The sequence below is a fragment of the Hylobates moloch genome, unplaced genomic scaffold, assembly GCF_009828535.3.
Source record: "Hylobates moloch isolate HMO894 unplaced genomic scaffold, HMol_V3 SCAFFOLD_2, whole genome shotgun sequence".
NCBI classification, from domain to species: Eukaryota; Metazoa; Chordata; class Mammalia; order Primates; family Hylobatidae; genus Hylobates; species Hylobates moloch.
The window spans coordinates 174,982,731-175,004,297 of NW_026652277.1; the positions used below are offsets into that span (position 1 = coordinate 174,982,731).

A 21,567-nucleotide genomic window follows, 5' to 3' on the forward strand; every position below is an offset into this window, starting at 1 on the left:
TGGCATTCCCAGCACATGGCATACTCCATATGGACCCATGCACCGCCACTGTTGGCATTCCCGGCACATGGCATACTCCATATGGACCCATGCACGGCCACTGTTGGCATTCCCAGCACATCGTATGCTCCATTGTTTCCTGACAATCCAGTTGATTCGGCCAGGCTGGTTGCTCAGCTGTTTCACAAACATACAGGGCTCATGACTCAGCACTGCTCTTCAGCCTGAGATGAGCCAGTCACCTGAAGGAGATGGCCGTTCTCTGTCAATCATTGGCCCATAGCCTTGCCATTCTCCAAGGACCCTGATCAGAGCCTCCTCCTCCAGGAAGTCTTTCCTAACTGTGCCAGCCTCCACCTTTCCTCTGGCACTTAGATTTCTGATGATTAGGATGCCTCTGCCACAGCAGATTCATGCTTGTGACCTGGAATGTCTACTGGAAAGGTCTGCGGTTGTGGAGAAGCAGGTGCATTCCTCTCCAGCGCCTTTCCAGGCTGGAGCAGCTTGTTCAGTGTGTCTTGAGAATGGCACTCATAGTCAAACTTTAAATTCTACTGGAGATTCTCACATGCCCACAGGGGTGAACATCACTGACATATATTGTGAACGATTTAAAGCCCAGGACTATGAATTATACATTTTCTATGCACATTCACACTTCTATAGATTTTGTTCGGTAAAATCTTGTTGAATGCTTTTAAATTTTGCGTAAAGATTTTTGTGCAGATCAAAACTTGTGGATTTCTGAGAGCACCTTATTTAAACTATAGATCAAGGGTTGGCAAATTATAGCCTCTAGCCAACCGAGCCGGGCGAAACCTGTTCAGTTACGTAATTGTAGATGCTTTCAAGCTCCAAAGGCAGATTTGAGGAGCTGTGACAGAGACCATATGGCCTGCAAAGCCTAAAATATTTACTATCTGGCCCTTTACAGAAAGTGGTTGCTGATGTCTATTCTCAATAAATATTTGTATGTAAAATAGTGTGCTGTGCACTCTGTTCACACGAGATAGAATGCTGGTAACTTAACTGTCTGGCTCTCCAGGAATACCTGTGTTAACTGTAGTGCATTCTGCCTTCTTTCCTTCTTAGAGTCACTTCCACTTTCCTGCTACCGCTGCCTGTGAGCTGAAGGGGCTGAACCATACACTCCTTTTTCTACAACCAGCCTGCATTTTTTCTGCCCACAATGAGCGGGGTAAGATTTTTATTTTTGGCAAGGAGTATAATTTGGGTTCACTGTGGCTATTTGAACATTGCACTGCAGCTAACTCTATCTTTGTTTCCTTTCCAGGAATCAATGAATTTCAGCGATGTTTTCGACTCCAGTGAAGATTATTTTGTGTCAGTCAATACTTCGTACTACTCAGTTGATTCTGAAATGTTACTGTGCTCTTTGCAGGAGGTCAGGCAGTTCTCCAGGCTATTTGTACCGATTGCCTACTCCTTGATCTGTGTCTTTGGCCTCCTGGGGAATATTCTGGTGGTGATCACCTTTGCTTTTTATAAGAAGGCCAGGTCTATGACAGACGTCTATCTCTTGAACATGGCCATTGCAGACATCCTGTTTGTTCTTACTCTCCCATTCTGGGCAGTGACTCATGCCACCGGTGCGTGGGTTTTCAGCAATGCCATGTGCAAGTTGCTAAAAGGCATCTATGCCATCAACTTTAACTGCGGGATGCTGCTTCTGACTTGCATTAGCATGGACCGGTACATTGCCATCGTACAGGCGACTAAGTCATTCCGGCTCCGATCCAGAACACTACCGCGCAGCAAAATCATCTGCCTTGTTGTGTGGGGGCTGTCAGTCATCATCTCCAGCTCCACTTTTGTCTTCAACCAGAAATACAACATCCAAGGCAGCGACGTCTGTGAACCCAAGTACCAGACTGTCTCCGAGCCCATCAAGTGGAAGCTGCTGATGTTGGGGCTTGAGCTACTCTTTGGTTTCTTTATCCCTTTGCTGTTCATGATATTTTGTTACATGTTCATTGTCAAAACCTTGGTGCAAGCTCAGAATTCTAAAAGGCACAAAGCCATCCGTGTAATCATAGCCGTGGTGCTTGTGTTTCTGGCTTGTCAGATTCCTCATAACATGGTCCTGCTTGTGATGGCTGCAAATTTGGGTAAAATGAACCGATCCTGCCAGAGCGAAAAGCTAATTGGCTATATGAAAACTGTCACAGAAGTCCTGGCTTTCCTGCACTGCTGCCTGAACCCTGTGCTCTATGCTTTTATTGGGCAGAAGTTCAGAAACTACTTTCTGAAGATCTTGAAGGACCTGTGGTGTGTGAGAAGGAAGTACAAGTCCTCGGGCTTCTCCTGTGCCGGGAGGTACTCAGAAAACATTTCTCGGCAGACCAGTGAGACAGCAGATAACGACAATGCGTCGTCCTTCACTATGTGATAGAAAGCTGAGTCTCCCTAAGGCATGTGTGAAACATACTCATAGATGTTATGCAAAAAAAAGTCTATGGCCAAGTATGCATGGCAAATGTGGGAATTAAGCAAAATCAAGCAAGCGTCTCTCCTGCGGGACTTAGCGTGCTCATGGGCTGTGTGATCTCTTCAGGGTGGGGTGGTCTCTGATAGGTGGCATTTTCCAGCACACTTTGCAAGGAATGTTTTGTAGCTCTAGGGTATATATCCGCCTGGCGTTTCACAGAACAGCCTTTGGGAAATGCTGAATTAAAGTGAATTGTTGACAAATGTAAACATTTTCAGAAATATTCATGAAGCGGTCACAGATCACAGTGTCTTTTGGTTACAGCACAAAATGATGGCAGTGGTTTGAAAAACTAAAACAGAAAAAAACAAACGGAAGCCCACACATCACTCATTTTGGCAAATGTTTAAACGTTTTTATCTCTCAGAATGTTTATTGTTGCTGGTTATAAGCAGCAGGATTGGCCGGCTGGTGTTTCCTCTCATTTCCCTTTGATACAGTCAACAAGCCTGACCCTGTAAAACGGAGGCGGAAAGACAAGCTCAAGTGTTCACAACCTGAAGTGCTTCGGGAAGAAGGGGACAATGGCAGAACAGGTGTTGGTGACAATTGTCACCAATTGGATAAAGCAGCTCAGGTTGGACCGTTAGGAAAGTGTCAGTTTGCTTTGATTTCCCTGGGAGCTGTTCTCTGTCGTGAGTGACTCTTCTCTAAACGTCCATTAGGCTGAGAGTGCTATGAAGACAGCAGCTAGAATGATCTTGCTCCCAGCTGTGCTCTGAGTGCCTAGCGGAGTTCCAGTGAACAAAATGGACCCAAGACAGATTTGATTGGTGAATCGTAATGAAGTTGGGGTTTATTGTACAGTTTAAAATGTTAGATGTTTTTAACTTTTTAAATAAATAGAATACTTTTTTTTTTAAAGAAAGCAACTTTACTGAGACAATGTAGAAAGAAATTTTGTTCCATTTTTTTCATGTGGTTGAAGAGCAATGTGTGGCTGAAGACTTTTGTTATGAGGAGCTGCAGATTAGCTAGGGGACAGCTGGAATTATGCTGGCTTCTTATAATGATTTTAAAGGGGTGTGAAATTTGTGATGGAATCAGATTTTAACAACTCTCTTCAATGGCGTAGAAAGTTCATGGAACTCATGTTTTTAAAGGGCTATGTAAATACATGAACATTAGAAAAATATCAACTTGTGTTACAAAAATACAAACACGTGTTAGGAATGTACTGTCATGGGCTAGGCACGGTGGCTCATGCCTGTAATCCCAGCATTTTGGAAAGCTAAGATGGGCAGATCACTTGAGGTCAGGAGTTCAAGACCAGCCTGGCCAACATGGCGAAACCCCCCTCTACTAAAAATACAAAAATTTGCCAGGCCTGGTGGCGGGTGCCTGTAATCCCAGCTACTTGGGAGGCTGAGGCAGGAGAATCGCTTGAACCCAGGAGGCAGAGGTTGCAGTGAACCAAGATCGTGCAATTGCACTCCAGCCTGGGTGACAGAGTGAGACTCCGTCTCAAAAAAAAAAAAGGAAAGAACTGTCATGAATTACAAAAATACCGACATGTTTAAACCTGACAGTGGTGTTATTTGAAACTTTATATTGTTCTTGTAGCTTTAACTATATCTCTCTTTAAAATGCAAAATAATGTCTTAAGATTTAAGGTCTGTATTTTTAAAGCATGGCTTTGGCTTTGCAAAATAAAAAAATGTGTTCTGTACCTGAAGTAGGAATCGTATTTCAGCTTCAAGGTTCAGATTGAGGGGCCCAGTGTTTGGAGAGGATGGTATTCAGGCTTTCTCATGTCCTTCAGATCTGTTAGCGTTTGACTCTAGAAATCAAAGCAAAGGAGTGGTTACCCAGACACTCCTTTCAGTGTGATCAATGCGCTGATGTGATCTATGAAGATGATTCATGCTTGAAAACTGGCACAGAAACGTCTTGCTTATCTGCCAAAGCTGGGAGATGAGCTTCTCTGCATAATTTAAATGTTCAGATAAATGAAGCTGACTTATTTAAGCAATAACCTTTTAAACATTTTAGCTAAGATGTATAAAAATGTTTCCAAAATATACCACATACTTTATTTCTTCTTAAATATAGTACATTAGGTTACGTCATTTTTCTTGCTGTCTTGGGCATCAGAACAGGTGCCATGGTAACCTGAAGCTCTCAGGAGACATTAAGATAGAAGGGGCTGTTCTTCAGTGGTTCCCATTGATTCTCCCCACATCTTTTTGCTCTCAGGCTCTGGCCGTCTCTTCCTGAACCTTAACTGTGTCTGCTCTTAGTCCTTCTCTCCACTCATTGCAAACATTATTCTATATGTTTGGTGGGGAAATCAGCTATCTGAGCTTGTCAGAATTGTCTATTAATAGGGGCAATGTGTTAGAACCTCCAAGTATTCAATTATTTCTGGATACGTGAGATCTTACTGTATGTAAATCTCAACACTTAGGTACTTAAGTATCACCTTGCAAACTGTACATGATTTGCTTCTAAGGACAGACAGACTGGATTTTAAATGAGGCCAGAAAAACACAATATTTTGAAATCCTTTTAAGACTTGTGGTAATGTATGCAAATTACAGGCATTCTGGAGATATGTGTACAGAGAATGTGGTCTCAATGAATGCAGTATACATACTATAGTATGCTAGAACATGAGTTTGCTGGGGCTGCCCTAACAAAATACCACAGACTGAGTGGCTTAAACAACACATTTATTTCTCACATTTTTAGAGGCTGGTTAAGGTGTTGGCAGGGTTGGTTTCTCCTGAGGCCTCAAATGGCTTTTCCTCTGTGAGCTGAAACTTCTTATAAGGACACTAGTCAGATTGTATTACAGCCCACCGAAAAGGCCCTTTTAACTTAATCACCGGTTTAAAATCCCTGTCTCTAAATATCACCACTTTCTGAGATACTGAGGGTTGGGACTTTGACATATGAATTTTAAGGGGACACCATTCAGCCCCTAACATCTATTTCCCTGAAGGTAGCACGTATTTTCCTATTAAAGTTAACCTGAAACATGTGAGAATTTCTTTGCACACAGTTTCCTCCTTTCCAATAAGTAATGTTCCAAACATTCATTCCCATTTCGGCTTTTCAGGTGCAGATCTCACAGAGAGATGACAGAGAAGGGTTGTGGTCCCCGGTGAGACAACGCCTGCCTATCTAACCTGCACAGCCTTGAGCTCCAGCACCCACCCGGGCACAGCCTTGAGCTCCAGCACCCACCCGGGCACAGCCTTGAGCTCCAGCACCCACCCGGGCACAGCCTTGAGCTCCAGCACCCACCCGGGCACAGCCTTGAGCTCCAGCACCCACCCGTGCACAGCCTTGAGCTCCAGCACCCACCCATGGTGCACAGCCTTGAGCTCCAGCACCCACCCGGGCACAGCCTTGAGCTCCAGCACCCACCCATGGTGCAAGTTCCAGTATCTGTTCCCAGTGGTTCACCTCCTGCCCTGATCCCTGCCCTGAGGTGTGGCATCTTCTCCCTTCCCAGTTCTCTGACAGGGAAGTGGGGAATTTCCCCAAGTCTGAGCGGCCTCCATATTCAAAGCAGAGACATCCCCCTCTCAGCTGTGGACCTCAGGATGGTGATCTCAGCTGTGGCAGCAGAAAGCAGCTGTGATAGCCCAGGGGAGGCCAGGCCCTATTCTGCCCCCTATTTGTATAAACAGAGCATTCAAGGCTCATGACTTCAGCGGGGCTCTCTGTTGTCTTAATCTCATTCTTGGGCCACATTCTCCTGGAGGACACAGAAGGAGGTGGCATTTTACATTTACCATTAGACGATTTGAGTCATTGCAGCTTCACAGAGCACAGCTGCCCTGACGCCTTCTACATTCTGCTGGCTGCTCTGTGGAGAACCTGACATGTTCATGGTCTTTGTGCTCAGGGATTTCACGGAATAAAGAGGTTGCAGCATACGGATGAAGGCCACCCTCGCTCTGGCATGTTTGCAGAGCTTGGGGTGGTCTGCACTCTACATTCCACTGGCCGCTCTGAGAACCTGACACACTCAGTCTTTGTGATCTCACAGAATAAAGAGGCAGCAGCATTCGGACGAAGGCCTCTCGCTCTGGTGTGTTTGCAGAGCTCAGGGTGGTTTGCTGTGACCTGATTTCACACTTATGACTCAGTATGCACAGCTGCAATCTTCTTCCTTGCATTGCATTTGCCAATAGCGTGATATTCCTGATGCCTTATTTAGGTAAATCCATATAAGAGCTAAGGCAGGAACGATTTATTTTCTACTTCTTGGCTGATTCCTCTCTTCATTAAGAGTCCAGGTGGACAGTCGGGGATGATGGGCAGAGTGCTGTTCTCCTCACCTCGAGGCTGTCCTCAGCCCAAGGTAGCTGCTGTACCTCCTTCCAGTCCATTTCCATTCTAGACAACAAGAAGCAGGATGGGGGAAGCAGGTGGCCTTAAAGACACAACTGGAAAGCTGTGGAAATCCTTTCTGCTCCCAAGGTGGGAGCCTTCACTTAGTCACATGGTTACAGCCAGGTGAAAGAAAGCCTGGGATGCTCTTCAGCGGGTGGCCGTGTGTCCACACACATGCAGTAATCACGAACATGCCTGGGACGCTCTTCAGCGGGTGGCCGTGTGTCCACACACATGCAGTAATCACGAACGTGCCTGGGACGCTCTTCAGCGGGTGGCCGTGTGTCCACACACATGCAGTAATCACGAACGTGCCCGGGAGGCTCTTCAGCGGGTGGCCGTGTGTCCATGTGCACGCAGTAATCACAAACACACCATGTAAGAAGGGGGAGAGATACCGAGAAAACCACTTTCATGGAGGGGAGGCAGCTGGACTCCTCTCTTTAACCAGAGGGGAGGGTCGGCATCTCCCCAGCTGGAGATGAGCGGTAGCCGAGGCAGCCCACTAGGCCAAGGCCACTCAGGAGACACGGCTGGCCCTGTGCAGCAAGGCTGGGGCCACCGGGGATGCGCCCTGTACACAGGGGCCTCTTCACCTGTAGCCCACTAATAATTACCACAGTGCCCATGGACGGTCCATCTAAATGTTCAGAATACGGTATTTAGAGTTAGTGTTGACATTTGAATAAGGTTTCATTTTTCTGCCTAACATTGAAAGATGAACTGGATTCTTGGATGTCACATAACATTTTGGGGTCCCCTTTCTGAACCTAGGATGTAAACAGTTGAGCTAGCACTTCCCTTCACACCAGTGGGGAGCAAATGTTGATTCCTAAAGTCCTGGCTTCAGCAGGGGCCGAGCTCCTGAGCCGGCCAGGGGTGCCTCTGCCTGGACAGGGGGCTGCTGCCCTCTGGTGCGCGAGCCACCTCCCGGCGCCTGCACCTGCTCCTGGAGACGCTCACCTTCCCGGCTGTTGCCCTAATTCTGCAACATTTCAAAGGACAAATGTCACATGTATGTCTTAGTGGGGAAACTCTACAGTTTATTTTGGATAACAAGTATGTGAAATTAATGGAATCTTATACTATCTTTTTGCACCCATGGAGTAAAATCTTCAGAAAAATATCACTGCACTACTGCTGCTGTTCATTTTTTTCCTTGTTGCTTTTAACATTCACAATAGTAGATTGGCTCTTTCCTTTTTATTTTTTCTGCTATGTGAACATATACATAGCAGAATAAATGTATGTATAAGTCAGGAAATACAGCATCTATATATTTTTATGGCAGATAATGTAGAATGACTTTTAGGATATTAAGTTAATAAAAAGAAGATATGTAAAATGATGTAATCTCTACTCACCAAGAATTCATTATACAAGTCCAAAATTAAAGAGAAAGCTAAATAAACATTCCAGGCAACCTCCCTTTTCCAGCTTTGTGAATCCTGGCACATCAGACTCTGTTTTCCTCTGACTGTGCACTAGAATGGCAGAGGAGGGTGTGTGACCCTGGGCGAGCTGGCTTTCACAGTTGTCCTTGCTGCCTTTGGGTCCCCAGGTGTCCAGGTGGGGCAGGAGAGGTGGTTATGCCTGGAGGCAGCCTCGCCTTAGGAAAAGCCTTCTCAGGACCCCTCTCTCTCTAGTCCTCTGTAGACCTGACTTGACACCATCTCACATGGATGCATGAGAGGCCGTGGCCAGGGGTGCCCTCTGAGAACCAGCCCCCTGGCCCTGCCCTTCAGCCTTCTGGGCCTCCTCACTTACTTTTCTCCAGGGAACGTGATAGAGACAACGTGGCTGGCGGCGGGGCTGAGGGTGCAGCCAGGGGAGTGCTCATGCCCTGAGATCTCTCCCATCAGCTGTTTGCACTGCTCGCCGCTCACTCTAACCAGCTACAGAGCATCTATTCTGAGGTGTGGGCAGCTGCCTACCACCCTTGCCTCCTGGGCCAACAGCTGAGCCACCTTGCGAGCCCCTGGGGACTCTGTGGGGCATGGGACTGGGGTCTGGCCGGAGATGCCTGAACACAGGTGAAACGCATCGTTTCCAGGTCTGGCGCACAAAACCACTTGCTTTCTCTAGATGGTCGGAGGGAGCAGGCACAGGAGACCTTGGAAGCAGCTGCTGGAAACAGCAGAACCTAAATACACTGACCCTCCATGTGCCTGGTGCTCCTATGTGAGCAAGAAATGAACTTCCGTTGGGTTTGAGTCAACCTACATTGAATTTTGTTCCATGATTTACTCATCCGAAGCGTGGGCCGTCGTTCTGAGCTGTCCCAGGCCTGACTCTCCATGGCTCTGGCTGGGGTCCTTCCACCCCCACTCCTTCCTCCCCATTCACGTGTGCCCATCAGCCTTGGTGGAAGCTTTGCTCAGGAGATGTCGTGTTGCAGGGGCTCTGCCATCTTTTGTGGCCAGTTCCAGGGCCCAGGGCGTTGGCTCTCCCCTGACCCTTTGTCGCCAGTTTCAAAGGTGGAAGCCACCCTCCCCAGCAAACGTGGACCTGGCCTGGGCGTGGATGCACCTGTGGTGCCTGTTGATTGTCCTAAACTCCACTCCCAGTATCGGTGCTGCACACCCACTCCCCTGCCCTGGGCCTGCCTTGGGTCAAGTGGAAGATTGTTCACCTCTAATAGTAAAAAGGAAAGTGAGATGGACGCAAACCCTGAACCCCACTTCCATATTCTGCCCTCTCTCCACCTGGTCTTCTGCCTGTTTCCAATGCTCCCATTCACTCTGGAGCCCCTGAAGTTTGGCCCCTGCCCCCATCCCACTAAGCTGTCTTCAAGAAGGCTGCCCTGTGCCCTATGCAGCCAATGCAGCAGACGCCTCTCAGCTGCCTCCTGCATGTAGCATGAGCCCCTCTCCAGGGCCTTTGCTCTCCTCCCTCTCAGGTAGGCAGCTCCATCTCTGCCTCACTTTGGCCCCTCCAACCTTATTTGACCCTGACATGCAGTGGTACTCCTGAGGCCAAGCTGGGTTTCTCTTTCTCCTCTCCCTGCATGCTCTCCCCAGGCCACCCTATCACCCCTGGGCTTCAGGATGGCACACAGGCTGATGGCACCAGCATGTGCATCTCAACTCTAGATCTTCCTCAAGGATGCTGCCAGGCCTGACCCTGTGCAGTCCTCATTGCCCCTCTCCTCCATCTTCTTCCCTTCCTGCTGCAAATCTGGCCCCATGGCTGTGCCCCTTTTTCCCTAGGTCATGTCTTCCCTGCCCTGGGACAGCCACCTCTGCCTGGCACTCATCTCTGGCTCCTCGGCATGGATCAGGTGGGCTAACCCTGCGAGGTTGTACATGTGGACTCTCCTGCCGATACTGCACCCTCTTCTTGGCCTCCTTGCTTTACATACACTTGCCTATCTGCCTGTTCATGGATTTGTCCTGTGCATCTTACCTTCCATAGCCTGTGTCCCCCATGGAGGTGAAGCAGAGTTAGGGATGCATTATGTCATGCAGAGTCATGCACTCAAGACCTACATCCAGTTATTATGCAGGTAAAGAAAAGGCTCTTAGTACCACTTCAAGGGCCATGTCCATCCAACCATCCTTGACTTCCTGGTTTGGGCTGCACTTCTGATTCCATTGTGCTTTGTAAATAAATACCACCTAGAGCAATTACAAATGCATCACCTTTATTTTTGTTTCCATGATAAGAGGTCCCTAAAGTGAGTTCTTTGGCAGGGAATAGCTTTTCAACTCTGAGTCCCTAGTTCGAGAAATGTCCATCAGGCATATAATTGTCATTCAGATGTTTCCTTCTGCATAAACTCTTCAGTCCACCCTACAGCACCAACATCGCTGTTCCAGGCTTGTCTCGGTAAGATGAGCACAGGGGTGGGTGAGATGTCCTGAGGTTGCATTGTGGAATAAGCAGTGAATAATAAGCTGAGTGCGAGGCGGGTCAAAGGAACATGTGCTATTATCTGAGTCTGTTTTGATGCCATATTTCTCGGAGAAGCAAATGTGTAACCCTCTTTTTGGGTATTACATAGATCTTGTCTTTTAAATGGCAGGTTTGGCTTCCTTGACTGTCACCTGGAGATTTTCAGACCATGTCAATATTTTGCAACTAAAGAAGGGATGCTGGGCCAGCCGGCTGCCAATCACGACTACCCCGAGGCTCCTGCTGGCTGTTACAGTTGTCATGGTTCAGAGGGCAGCTGGGACCCCACAGGGTCTCAGTGAGGGTGGGCCAGGCTGAGGGGAGGGCGCCCACCTACCCGCCACCAGTGCCCAGTGGGGCCACTCCATCTGCCGTCTGGATATGAACGAGTGTTGCGCCTGTGGTGGCTCCAGATCAGTCTGTGTCATCTTCCAGCCCCACCCCTCTGCCACCCATGAAGGGTGGTGGGTGTCCTCTGCCCCGTCTGCTAATGAAGCTGTTTTCATCAGTTCCTCCACCCCACTCACTCCTTACGTACCAAGCAATTCGATGATGAAGTCACCGGTTTCCAGTACATTGCCTACATTTTAATTCTTTGTTTCCTTTCTTTCTTTTTTTTTTTTTTAAAGCAGGTTTTTATTTGTAATCTTCATATTGGCAAAAGAAACAACTAATGCATTTTTCTAGACAGCAAGCTCTTAAAATTGTAGGATTCTGGTGTTCAAAATGTTTTGAAACACAAAATGTTTTGTAATACAATAAAAGCTCTAGCTGCTTTCAGCCTGTTGTAGGTAAAATAATGCAATCACACGTGTGCCCCAGGCACCGTAGACTCCTTATTATGGGAACTGGATTGGAGCCTTTTGAAAACAGATGTATGAGGGCTTCAGAGTTTTAGTAAATATGAGAAGAAGGAGTCATTAAAGACGAGAGTGTTTCCTTTCCCGCAGGAATTTTCCTAGCCACTCCTGGGCACATCAGAAACCAAAACCCTCCGCGCATCTTCTTCTGCGCACTGCGCTGCCCCCAGCGCAGAGGAGCAGCGTTCCGGGAATACGTTTCCTGCTCTGGAACATCCAGTGTGTTCCGGCCCAAGTGCCTGCTCAGGTTTAAAGGGGGTTTCTTTTGCCGGTACTTCAAAAAGTTAAAAATAATCACTACTATTAAATAGATCTTTAATGTGTTTTAAATGGCAAAAGCACTTCACTCAGAATTGGTGATTCTGCTTCATGCATGTGTTAAGTGGGGATAGGTTTGTGGGAAGAGTTGGCTGCTTTTATCTTGCTGAATGGAGAAAGTATCATATAAATATATAGCTAATAGAGCAATTTGAGTTTCTGGGCCCTGTCCAGAGGTCAATAGGAAATCTGGTGAATTTTCATTTTTTAATAGCACTATGCAGATATACGACTGGTGTGGTGTTGCGTGAGAACTGTTTGGTTTGGTGTAGAACGGAGCCCATGCCACAGCTCTGGGGGCCGCAGAGCACAGCAGGATCTAGTAGGGCAGTCTGGGGGTCGCCTTGCTGTGTAATGAGGGGCACTGTGAGGGAGGAGAGGAAGACTGAAAGTAAGTGGCACAAAGCACATGAGGGTGAGAGAAGCTGGAGGTGGTGAAAATGGAAATGAAGGGGTAAAAGGAAACCTTTTGAAAATCTGCACCGCCAGCCATCCCCGAAATCGCTGCCTCTGGGGAACTGGGGAGCACAGCACATTCCTGACTGTCAGCCGCGGCTCTCCAGGAAGGCGGAATCACAAGCGGTGCATGTAGATTAAGGGATTCATTTAAACGCATTGGTGCCCAAGCTTGAGGCGGGCGAGTCTGAGACCCATAAGGCAGGCTGGCAGGTGGGAAACTCAAGCGCAGTTTGTACATTACAGAACGGAGGCGGGATTCCTTCTCCAGGAACCCGCGGTTTTTGCTCTTAAAGCCAAGGGATTGGATGAGGCCCACACACATTGTGGAGGGTCACCTGCTCTGCTCAGAGTCAGCTGAGAACAGGTGCTCATCACAGCCTCAGCGTACCCCAGCAGCAGCGTCTAGACTTGCGTCTGACCATCGGGCACCATGGCCCAGCCAGGTTCACATATGAGATTAAGCATCACACTTCCCAAGGAAGGGACACCAAAATTATGTTTGAAACCCAGTGAGGTGTGGTCCACACACATACATGCCTGCAGGGACGAGGCAGGGACCTGAATGGGAGAAGGGTGAGCACACCCCACCTCTGGGCGCCAGCTCCTCAGCCCAGCCAATGCAGAGGGGAGTGAGGGCCCAGGGCTTGCAAATCTTCTGGTGTTCAAGAAAAGCTGAAAATCCAGCCTTTTAAAAATGCAGAGCCATGTTCTCACTCATAGGTGGGAATTGAACAGTGAGAACTCATGGACACAGGAAGGGGAACATCACACTCCGGGGACTGTTGTGGGGTCGGGGGAGGGGGGAGGGACAGCATTAGGAGATACACCTAACGCTAAAGGACGAGTTAATGGGTGCAGCAAAACAACATGGCACATGGATACATATGTAACGAACCTGCACATTGTGCACATGTACCCTAAAACCTAAAGTATAATAATAAAAAATAAGAAATAAAAAAAAAGAAAATTAAAGGAGAATCAAATCTCAAAAAAAAAAAAAAATAAATAAATAAATAAAAATGCAGAGCCTCACTTGAAAGTAGGTGATATAATATAATTTTAATATGTTCACTAAATATAATGTGAACATTTTAAAATTATTTGTGAGCCAATCAAAATCTGTCCGTCAGCTGAATTTAGGCCTTGGGCAGCCAGTTAAAGGGTTGTGAAATGAACAGTATTTGAGTGGTCAATACACAGCCGCCAGCTCGGGAGCTTGCTCCCCACCCTAGCTGCTACGTCTGTGACGGCAAAGCAGGTGTTCTTGGTCTAATAGAGAGTGCATGTCTGGGTCTAATGCCTTCTCTCCTTCCCTCTCACCTGCTTCCTCCTCCTCCCTCTTCTCCCTCTGTAGACAGAGATGCCTCTTGCCTGGAAGGGCTGCTTTGGCATCTAGGAACAAAGGGAAACTCTCTGGGGCTGATTTCCATCCCACCCTTGTCTCCAGAAGCTGCCAGAGATGTAAAGTGAAAATGATAGCAGAAATGTCACAGAAGGAAAACTCAATTCCCTTGTTGACTCAAAGTGGCACATTAAGCAAACTGTCCCTTTTGAATGAAGATGTGGGGAGCATTTTGTTCTCCTTTCCACGGGCTGAGCTGGGCTGACAGAGAGGATTCCGTCATGTGCTCCAAGTGGCCACAGCCTGAACTGGCAGCCACGTCCCAGGGAGAAGGTTGACACACACAAAGTTGGTGGTTTTGGCCCAACTCAATTCCTTGGCAAACTCAGTTTTTTTGTCCTTGTATGACTTTTGGAAGCAGGTGGCTGCTGGAAAATGCAGTCTCTAGGTTTCATCAGCAGATAGGAGACAGGGCAGAGCCATCCCCTAGAGCCTACATGTGGCATTTGAGTCCTAGTCTTGTCGCCTGATGGTTGTGTGAGTTTGTGTGAGTTATTCCAACCCTCACATTCCCAGTTTTCTTATCTGTAAAATGGGCATTAATGATAGTACTTCTCCCATGTGTGTTTAAGATGAAGATGGGGTATAGGCAAGAAAGCCAGTGTGGGCAGGGTGGAAATTGGTTATCATCTGCCAATGAGCCATGGAGGAGACCCAGCCTCTTCCCCAATTCCTACAGTTCCTACCATGTTGGACTCAGTTGGCTTAACTTAGGAAACAAGAAGTAGTTTGGATCCAATATTAATGCTGCTATCCTTTATTGGAATGTTAAATACAACAAAACAACTGTTTCATGTTATTGTATACTTTTGGAATAAAATCTATAAAAAAGAAATCCTGTAGCACTTTTTGGTTGCTAACTCTTACATATGTAAGTTTTCTTTTCATTTAAAATATTCTCCAAAAATAATCTTAATTTCCCATATCTGTAGATGCATTGCTGTTTTATTCACTCATTACAAAAAGACAGAGTCTGATCGATTGAGGGTACAGAATTCAGTGTTTCCCAAACATACTTCATGATGGAACTTCCCTGTGGGGCATCTCCAAGGACAAGCGTTGGCATGAACTCACGTTGAAGGAGGCTGCTTTAGCAATTCAATGTTTCCAAGAACCTTATTGGGTACAGATTAGTATGACCTTCTTTTTATAGACACGGAAACAAGGTGGTTATGTGACTTGCTGGAGGGTGTAAGTTACAAGAGACACATGGAGAACCTGGAATTTTAATCCAAGGATGTCTGGCTTCATGCACCATCTACCTCAGCCTCTTGCCTTGTTTTAGTTCTTTGGAAATCAAAGGCCTTGTCTCTGTCATCCTCCAGTTACTAAATGATCATGCTGTGAAGCATTTCACTGAGTTTCTTCTGGGCGCCTGGATTTGGTGACCAGGTGGTGGCCTTTAAGAAGAGACTTCATGGTAAGATGTTTCTGAAAGTTTCTACCAGGTGCAGGTGATGCATTTGAGTTGACAGCAAGCAAGCGTGCTGCCAGGGTCAAACGCTGGCCAGGACCACAGGCTTCCAGCACCTTCCCGAGCCCAAGCTCAGCATCTGTTCTCCTTGCCAACTCTTGTAGATGTTTTTCTATTGGGGTATGCAGGAAATTCTTCTTTGGATGGCTTTAATATATTTCAGTTCTACCCTAGTCTTCTATTCTGCATGGGTGACAGCAGGTCAAGAGTGGCAGACACACAACCCTTGGGGACTGATGGCACAGCAGACAAGGGGACATGGGCAGTGATGTTCTGGAGAGTCAGCTGTGAAATATTCAGGAATTTGGACAGCCAGTTGTTAAAACTGTTGGTAGCTTATTATCAGCCATGCTGGGAGTATATATACACAGGAAATTGGAAAATGCTACAAGTCAAAACTGCTGCTGCTTTTCTTTTTCCACAGAAGTCAGTTTTGCCAGTACACCTCTGGATATAAAGAAAATCAAAATATAAGTGAGCAAAAATAAGCCGAAAGACAAAAGTGACAAGGAGGAGAAAAATGGGGGCTACAGTCTGAAGGTTAGTGTTCCCCACAAAATTCGTGTTTAAACTTGTGGTGGTAGGGTTGGGCATGGTGGCCCATTCCTCTAATCCCAGCACTTCAGGAGGCCAAGGTGGGTGGATCACTTGAGGCCAGGAGTTTGAGACCAATCTGGGCAATATAGTGAAAACTCCATCTCAACTAAAAATACAAAAATTAGCCAGGCATGATCGTACACACCTGTAATCCCAGCTACTTGGGAGGCTAAGGTATGAGAATCCCAGAGAGGGAGGTTGCAGTGAGCTGAGATTCCGAGATCACACCATTGCACTCCAGCCTGGGCAACAGAACAAGACTCTGTCTCAAAAAATAATAATAAAACAACCTGTGGTGGTATTAAGAGGTAGGGCTTTTGGGAGGTGATTAGGTCCTGAGGACGGGGCGCTCATGAATGGGGCTAGTGCTCTTATAGAAAAGGCTCAAGGAAGTTCCCTGGCCTTTTCCACCATGTAAGGGCACAGCAACATGGTGCCATTTTTGAAGCTGAGAGCAGCCCTCACCAGACACTGGATCTGCTGGCACCTTATCTTGGACTTCCCAGGCTCCAGAGCTGCAATCAATGCATTTCTGTTATTTATAAATTACTCAGTCTACAGTGTTGTGTTAGAGCAGCCCAAAGGAACTAAGACAAGAGGAGACCAGAACATAAGAGCACTGGAGCAGTTCCAGGAGATCTAGGACTGCATCTCGGTTTTGTCATTTAGTGGCCGTGTGGGCTTGGCCAAGCTCCTGAGCTTCTTGGAGTATCAGTTTTCTGATCTATAAATTAGGATATTGATACCTTCCTTGCTTACCTCACAGGTTTTGTCAACAAGAACTACTTATTATACAACTACATTGGGGCTCTTTGCATTTTGGCTGTGCTGGCTTATGGAAGCAGGCATACACTGGGTGTGTGAGTGTAGACTGTCTACACTCTCGAACCATGTGTCTGATTTATGGAAAAGTGTGTCAGTGTATGAGTCAGTTTTCTCTTGCTGCAACTGAATACCACAGACAGGATAATTTATAAAGAATAGAGGTTGATTTAACTCATGGTTCTGGAGGCTAGGAAGTCCAGGATCAGCAGCTGCATCTCGTGAGGGCCTTCTTACTCTGTCATCTCACAATGGAAGAGTAGAAGGGCAAGCGTTTGTGAAAGAGAAAGCGCAAGGGGCCAGGCTTGGTTTATAACAACCCATTCTTGCTGTAACTAACCCCTTCATTCATGTGGGTGGGGCCCAATGACCTAATCACTTCTTAAAGTCCTCACTTCCTGCACTGTTAGAATGACAATTAAGTTTCACCTTGAGTTTTGGAGGGGACATTCAAATCACAGCAGGCTGATTATGAGGAAGCGAAGATAAAACAGCCAGGGCCATATAGGAGTGCCTGTCACATTCTTGTAAAGGAAGGTCATTAACTGAACTGGGTTTTGAAATGTCAGAGAGTGAAGGAGTAAGGGAGCATTACCTGCAGAGAAAGAAGAAAACAAGAAGGCTGGGCTTTCTGTTTAACAGCAGCATTGCTGCAATGCTGGGAGGAAGGAAGGAGAAAGGGTCCTACTCAAGGAAGACAAAGAGAAGATATTTCGCTCTTCTGTTTTCACTGTACTTTTGACTTCTCACCACAAACCACACAATATTTTTTAAGGGTCCCCCTTTTATTGAAAAATCTTGCGCCATTTGTGGAGAGGAGAATGTGGCCTTCTAAGTTACACCGAGGGAAACGTTGATCACTCCTCTGCATGTCGGGCAGAGTCTGGCCTGCAAGCAGCTGAATTCCCCTGGGTGGTTTTGAGTGGTACTTTTGTGTGTTTGTTCAGCTGTCTCCACAGTCCCTTGAAGAAGGTGCAATTATCTTCATTTTTTTCAGATAAAAAAGTAGGCATCATGTGGTGATGTGCCCAAGACCACACAGCTAAAGAGCAGCAGAGATAAGACCAAACTAAGGGCCTACAAGCTTCCAGTCCAGTGAGCCGTAAACCAAAATGTGGAGTATGAGACGAGCGGAGATGCTGCCGTTTCCTGGACTCGAAGACTGTAGGCCTTTAGTGTGAGTCTTATCTCTGCTGCTCTTTAGCTGTGTGATGGAATGGGAGGTTCAGGATCCTGTTCTAATTGCAGAGCTTGGGGGCATGAGAGGAGATGATCCAATGGCATATGGAGCTGTCACGAGGACGCTCTGCCACTGATTACAGTCATGCTGACAGAATTCCTGGATACACTTGTCCTCTAACCTGTGATTTCAGTGACAAAGAAGACTTAAAAATGGAAATGGCCTGTGAGGTCATGGACTACAGTGTGGTGTGGCCACATCATACACTTATTGTTGGCCTGGTTGTGGTGTCCAGGGTCCAGCTACAGAGATTTCTTCTTAGTTTCTGAAGATACTAAGCATTTCCTGATTTTCAAAGAAGCATTTTTCCACTTCACACCCATTAGGATGGCTACTATAAAAACAAACAAACAAACAAGCTGGAGAAGAACAAGTGTTGGTGAGGATGTGAAGAAACTGGAACCCCTGTGTGCTGTTGGTGGGAATGCAAAAAGTGCAGCTGCTGTGGAAACAATATGGCAGTTCCTCAAAACATCGAACATTGAATTGTCATATGATTCAGAAATTCCACTCCTGGGTATATAAGCAAAAGAACTCAACTAGGTCTCCAAGAGATGTTTGTACCCCTGTGTTCACAACAGCACTATTTACAACAACCAAAAGGTGAATGTAACCCATGGATGAGTGGAGAAGCAAAATGTGGTGTATGCAAGCAGTGGAATATTATTCATCGTTCAACAAAAGGAAATTCTGACACATGCTGTCACATGGGTGAGCCTTGAGGATATTATGCTAAGTAGAATAATCCAGCCATAAAAGGAAAATCCTATAGGTTTCCAGTCATAGGAGGAACATAGAGTGGTCAAATCCATAGCGAGAGAAAGTAGAGTGGTTGCTGTCAGGGGCCGGGGAAACGGAAGTAGGGGGTTGCTATATAATGGGGCAGAGTTTCAGTTTTACCAGCCAAGGAGAGTTCTGGAGGTCGCTCGTGGTGGTGGTTGCACAGCAGTGTGAATGTACTTAATGCCACTGAATTGCACTTAAAGATGATGAGAATGATACATTTTATGTGTCTTTTACCACACACGCTAAAGAGGCATTATGAAGATGGCTATTATTTGAGGACCTCACAAGCACTTAGTGGAATGTTCTGGAAGCCCCTGAGAGTCACAAAATGCATTTCACAGTCCCCAGCCATGCCCACAGGCAGATGCAGAGTCCTTTCATTGTGCTGACCTTTAAATAAACCGAAAGTGTTGATTTTATTACTGGCAGAAATGATTATGAGAAGACAGAGGACAAGCTTTCTCTAGCTGTCACCCAGTAGATTTTGGAAAGAGAAACAACTAACGGAGTTTCCCAGCTGATAGCATTGCCTCTGCATGGAGAAGAAATTCATCACTCCCGTGGAAACTGAAGCTCCCGGCTGTCCTTCCTGGATCTGCCAGAATTCTGACGGTGCTGATTTGCATGACTCTCAGACATGACGGTGCCCCTTCCTCATCACAACAATTGAGTCACGGGAGAAAAGAAACCGGAACTTGCTACTGGCAGCAAAACAGTCGTGGTCCTGAGACTCGCCATTCACCGTCTGTCCACACTTCCCTTCTGAGTCATTTCCTTATTCAGAGACAATAACCTGGAGAAGAATAAGACCCTTGTTATCTCATCTCCTTGAAGAAGAAACACCATCGATGTGCAGTGCTGTGGATGCTCCTTTGATGAGGTGGGGCTGGACACGTGAGAAACATCCCCGGTGGTGGGTGCCACTCGCGTGATCCTCAGCCTCCCAAGGGACAAGAAAAGTCCCATTTCATAGATGTGAGAAGCGAAATGAGGCCACAGAATGGCCACAGAAGATCCCAAAAGGAGATCTAATTGTTTGAAAGTGTGTAGCCCCTCCCCCTCCTCGTGATAGTGAGTTCTCACGAGATCTAATTGTTTGAAAGTGTGCGGCCCCTCTCCCTTCTTGTGACAGTGAGTTATCATGAGATCTAATTATTTGAAAGTGTGTGCCGGGCGTGGTGGCTCACACCTGTAATCCCAGCACTTCGGGAGGCCGAGGCAGGTGGATCATGAGGTCAGGAGATCGAGACCATCCTGGCTAACATGGTGAAACCCAGTCTCTCTAAAAATATAAAAAACTAGCCAGGTGCAGTGGCGGGCACTTGTAGTCCCAACTACTCAGGAGGCTGAGGCAGAAGAATGGCGTGAACCCGGGAGGCAGAGCTTGCAGTGAGCCGAGATCGTGCCACTGCACTCCAGCCTGATGACAGAGCGAGACTCCATCTCACACACACAAAAAAGAAAGTGTGTAGCCCCTCCCCCTTCTCATGACAGTGAGTTCTCAGGAGATCTAATTGATTGAAAGTGTGTGGCCCCACCTCCTTCTCTCTCTTCCTTCTGCTCTGGCCATGTAAGATGTGCCTGCTTCCCCTTCACTTTCCACCATAACTGTAAGTTTCCTGAGGCCTTCCAGCCACCATGCTTCCTGTGCATCCTGTGGAACTGTGAGCCAATTAAGCCTCTTTTCTTTATAAATTACCCAGTTTGAGGTAGTTCTTTACAGAAATGCGAGAATGGACTAACACAGCAATGATGTCTGACATTGCAGATAACTCATAGCTTCCCATTCCCAGAGAGTGTGCTCGCACAGGAACATAATTCATCACATGGCAAGGCCACACATGAGCCTATGCTCCTGATCTCATGGGCTGAGGATTCCACCACAGCAGTTCTTTCTCATGTTTAAACTCACCATTCTATAACTTAATTTTAAAATTTATAATTATTTTCTTGTTATCAAGGTAATGTATTCTGTTATAGACAATATAGGAAAGTGTAAAGTGACGTAGAAAAAATAATAACCATTTGTAATTCCACTACCTAGAGATAGCTTCTTGCTAAGATTTTAGTAAATTTCCTCCTAGTATTTTATATAAAGAAGCAAATTGGGTGCTACTGCATACATAATTTGCATTGTGACTTTTTCCCCTCCATTTAATCTGTAATCTTAAATAACTTATTATTGTTATTTGAAATATTTAGAACATTAAAAATTTAGTACCATAAGCGCAGTACAATGCATATTCATTCAGCCATGTCTTTGTTCATTTAATTAGCTTTGCTTTATGAAAGATTTCAAGAATTGGAATTGTGTGAAAGGCTCTAGAAGAATTTTTTGCATGTGTTTGATTTTATTTTTTTCTGTTTGCTTTTAAATAATTAAGTGTAAAGTCAACCAAGAATATTTTACATTCCTTTTGTTTTCTTTCTACACTTGCTAGGCCAGGAATTGAGGAAAGAAAACAGTACTTTGGAAGAATTTGCTGAAGAACAACTTAAAGTAGATTCTCCGACAATAGAAAATTGTATCCAGCTACACAGGGCACAGGTGCAGCTCATTGGTGTAGACAGGCTATGGGGTCACTTTGTCCACCCATGGGGAATATGTTTGTATCCTGTACAGAGTGTGGTCCTGTCACCTTGTCAGTGGCCTGAAGGGTTGTGGCATGAAGAGGGATGTTTTAAATTCTAATTGAGACTGACTTTCTGTGAGCCTGGATTCCATGAGGTGCTGCCTGATTTCCCTCCAGCTTGAGGCCCTTAGATCCTGCATTTTGGGGAGAGGCCCTCATTTTTGTTTCTCTGGCTTGTGGCTGGCATTTCTTCCCCAAGCTGTGACGCTCGGTGAGTTAGGCCCTT

The 21,567-nt window shown here is 46.3% G+C and overlaps 2 protein-coding genes and 1 long non-coding RNA gene across 4 annotated transcripts in view; 2 read left to right on the top strand and 1 right to left on the bottom strand.

Annotated features, from left to right (window-relative positions):
• The window catches only part of CCR6 (C-C motif chemokine receptor 6), a 27,417-nt gene extending 23,239 nt beyond the window's left edge, over positions 1-4,178 (top strand). The window contains exons 2-3 of the mRNA XM_032162449.2: positions 1,093-1,198; positions 1,295-4,178. Of these exons, the coding sequence (XP_032018340.1) occupies positions 1,190-1,198; positions 1,295-2,410 (1,125 nt within the window). The 5' untranslated portion in view covers positions 1,093-1,189 and the 3' untranslated portion in view covers positions 2,411-4,178. The remainder of the gene's footprint in view (positions 1-1,092; positions 1,199-1,294) is intronic.
• The window catches only part of CEP43 (centrosomal protein 43), a 144,594-nt gene extending 138,764 nt beyond the window's left edge, over positions 1-5,830 (top strand). Inside the window, exon 13 of the mRNA XM_058435683.1 lies at positions 5,571-5,830. Within this exon, the coding sequence (XP_058291666.1) occupies positions 5,571-5,639 (69 nt within the window). The 3' untranslated portion in view covers positions 5,640-5,830. The remainder of the gene's footprint in view (positions 1-5,570) is intronic.
• On the bottom strand, positions 2,822-6,449 carry LOC131382904 (uncharacterized). 2 transcript variants are annotated; one of them, XR_009212545.1, is made up of 3 exons: positions 6,253-6,449; positions 4,180-4,289; positions 2,822-3,235 (listed from the first exon to the last, which is right to left on the bottom strand). It is a non-coding gene; the product is annotated as an uncharacterized LOC131382904 (long non-coding RNA). The 2 variants fall into 2 exon arrangements; XR_009212544.1 differs by having other exon boundaries at positions 2,840-2,964.
• Between the last annotated feature and the right edge of the window lie 15,118 nt (positions 6,450-21,567).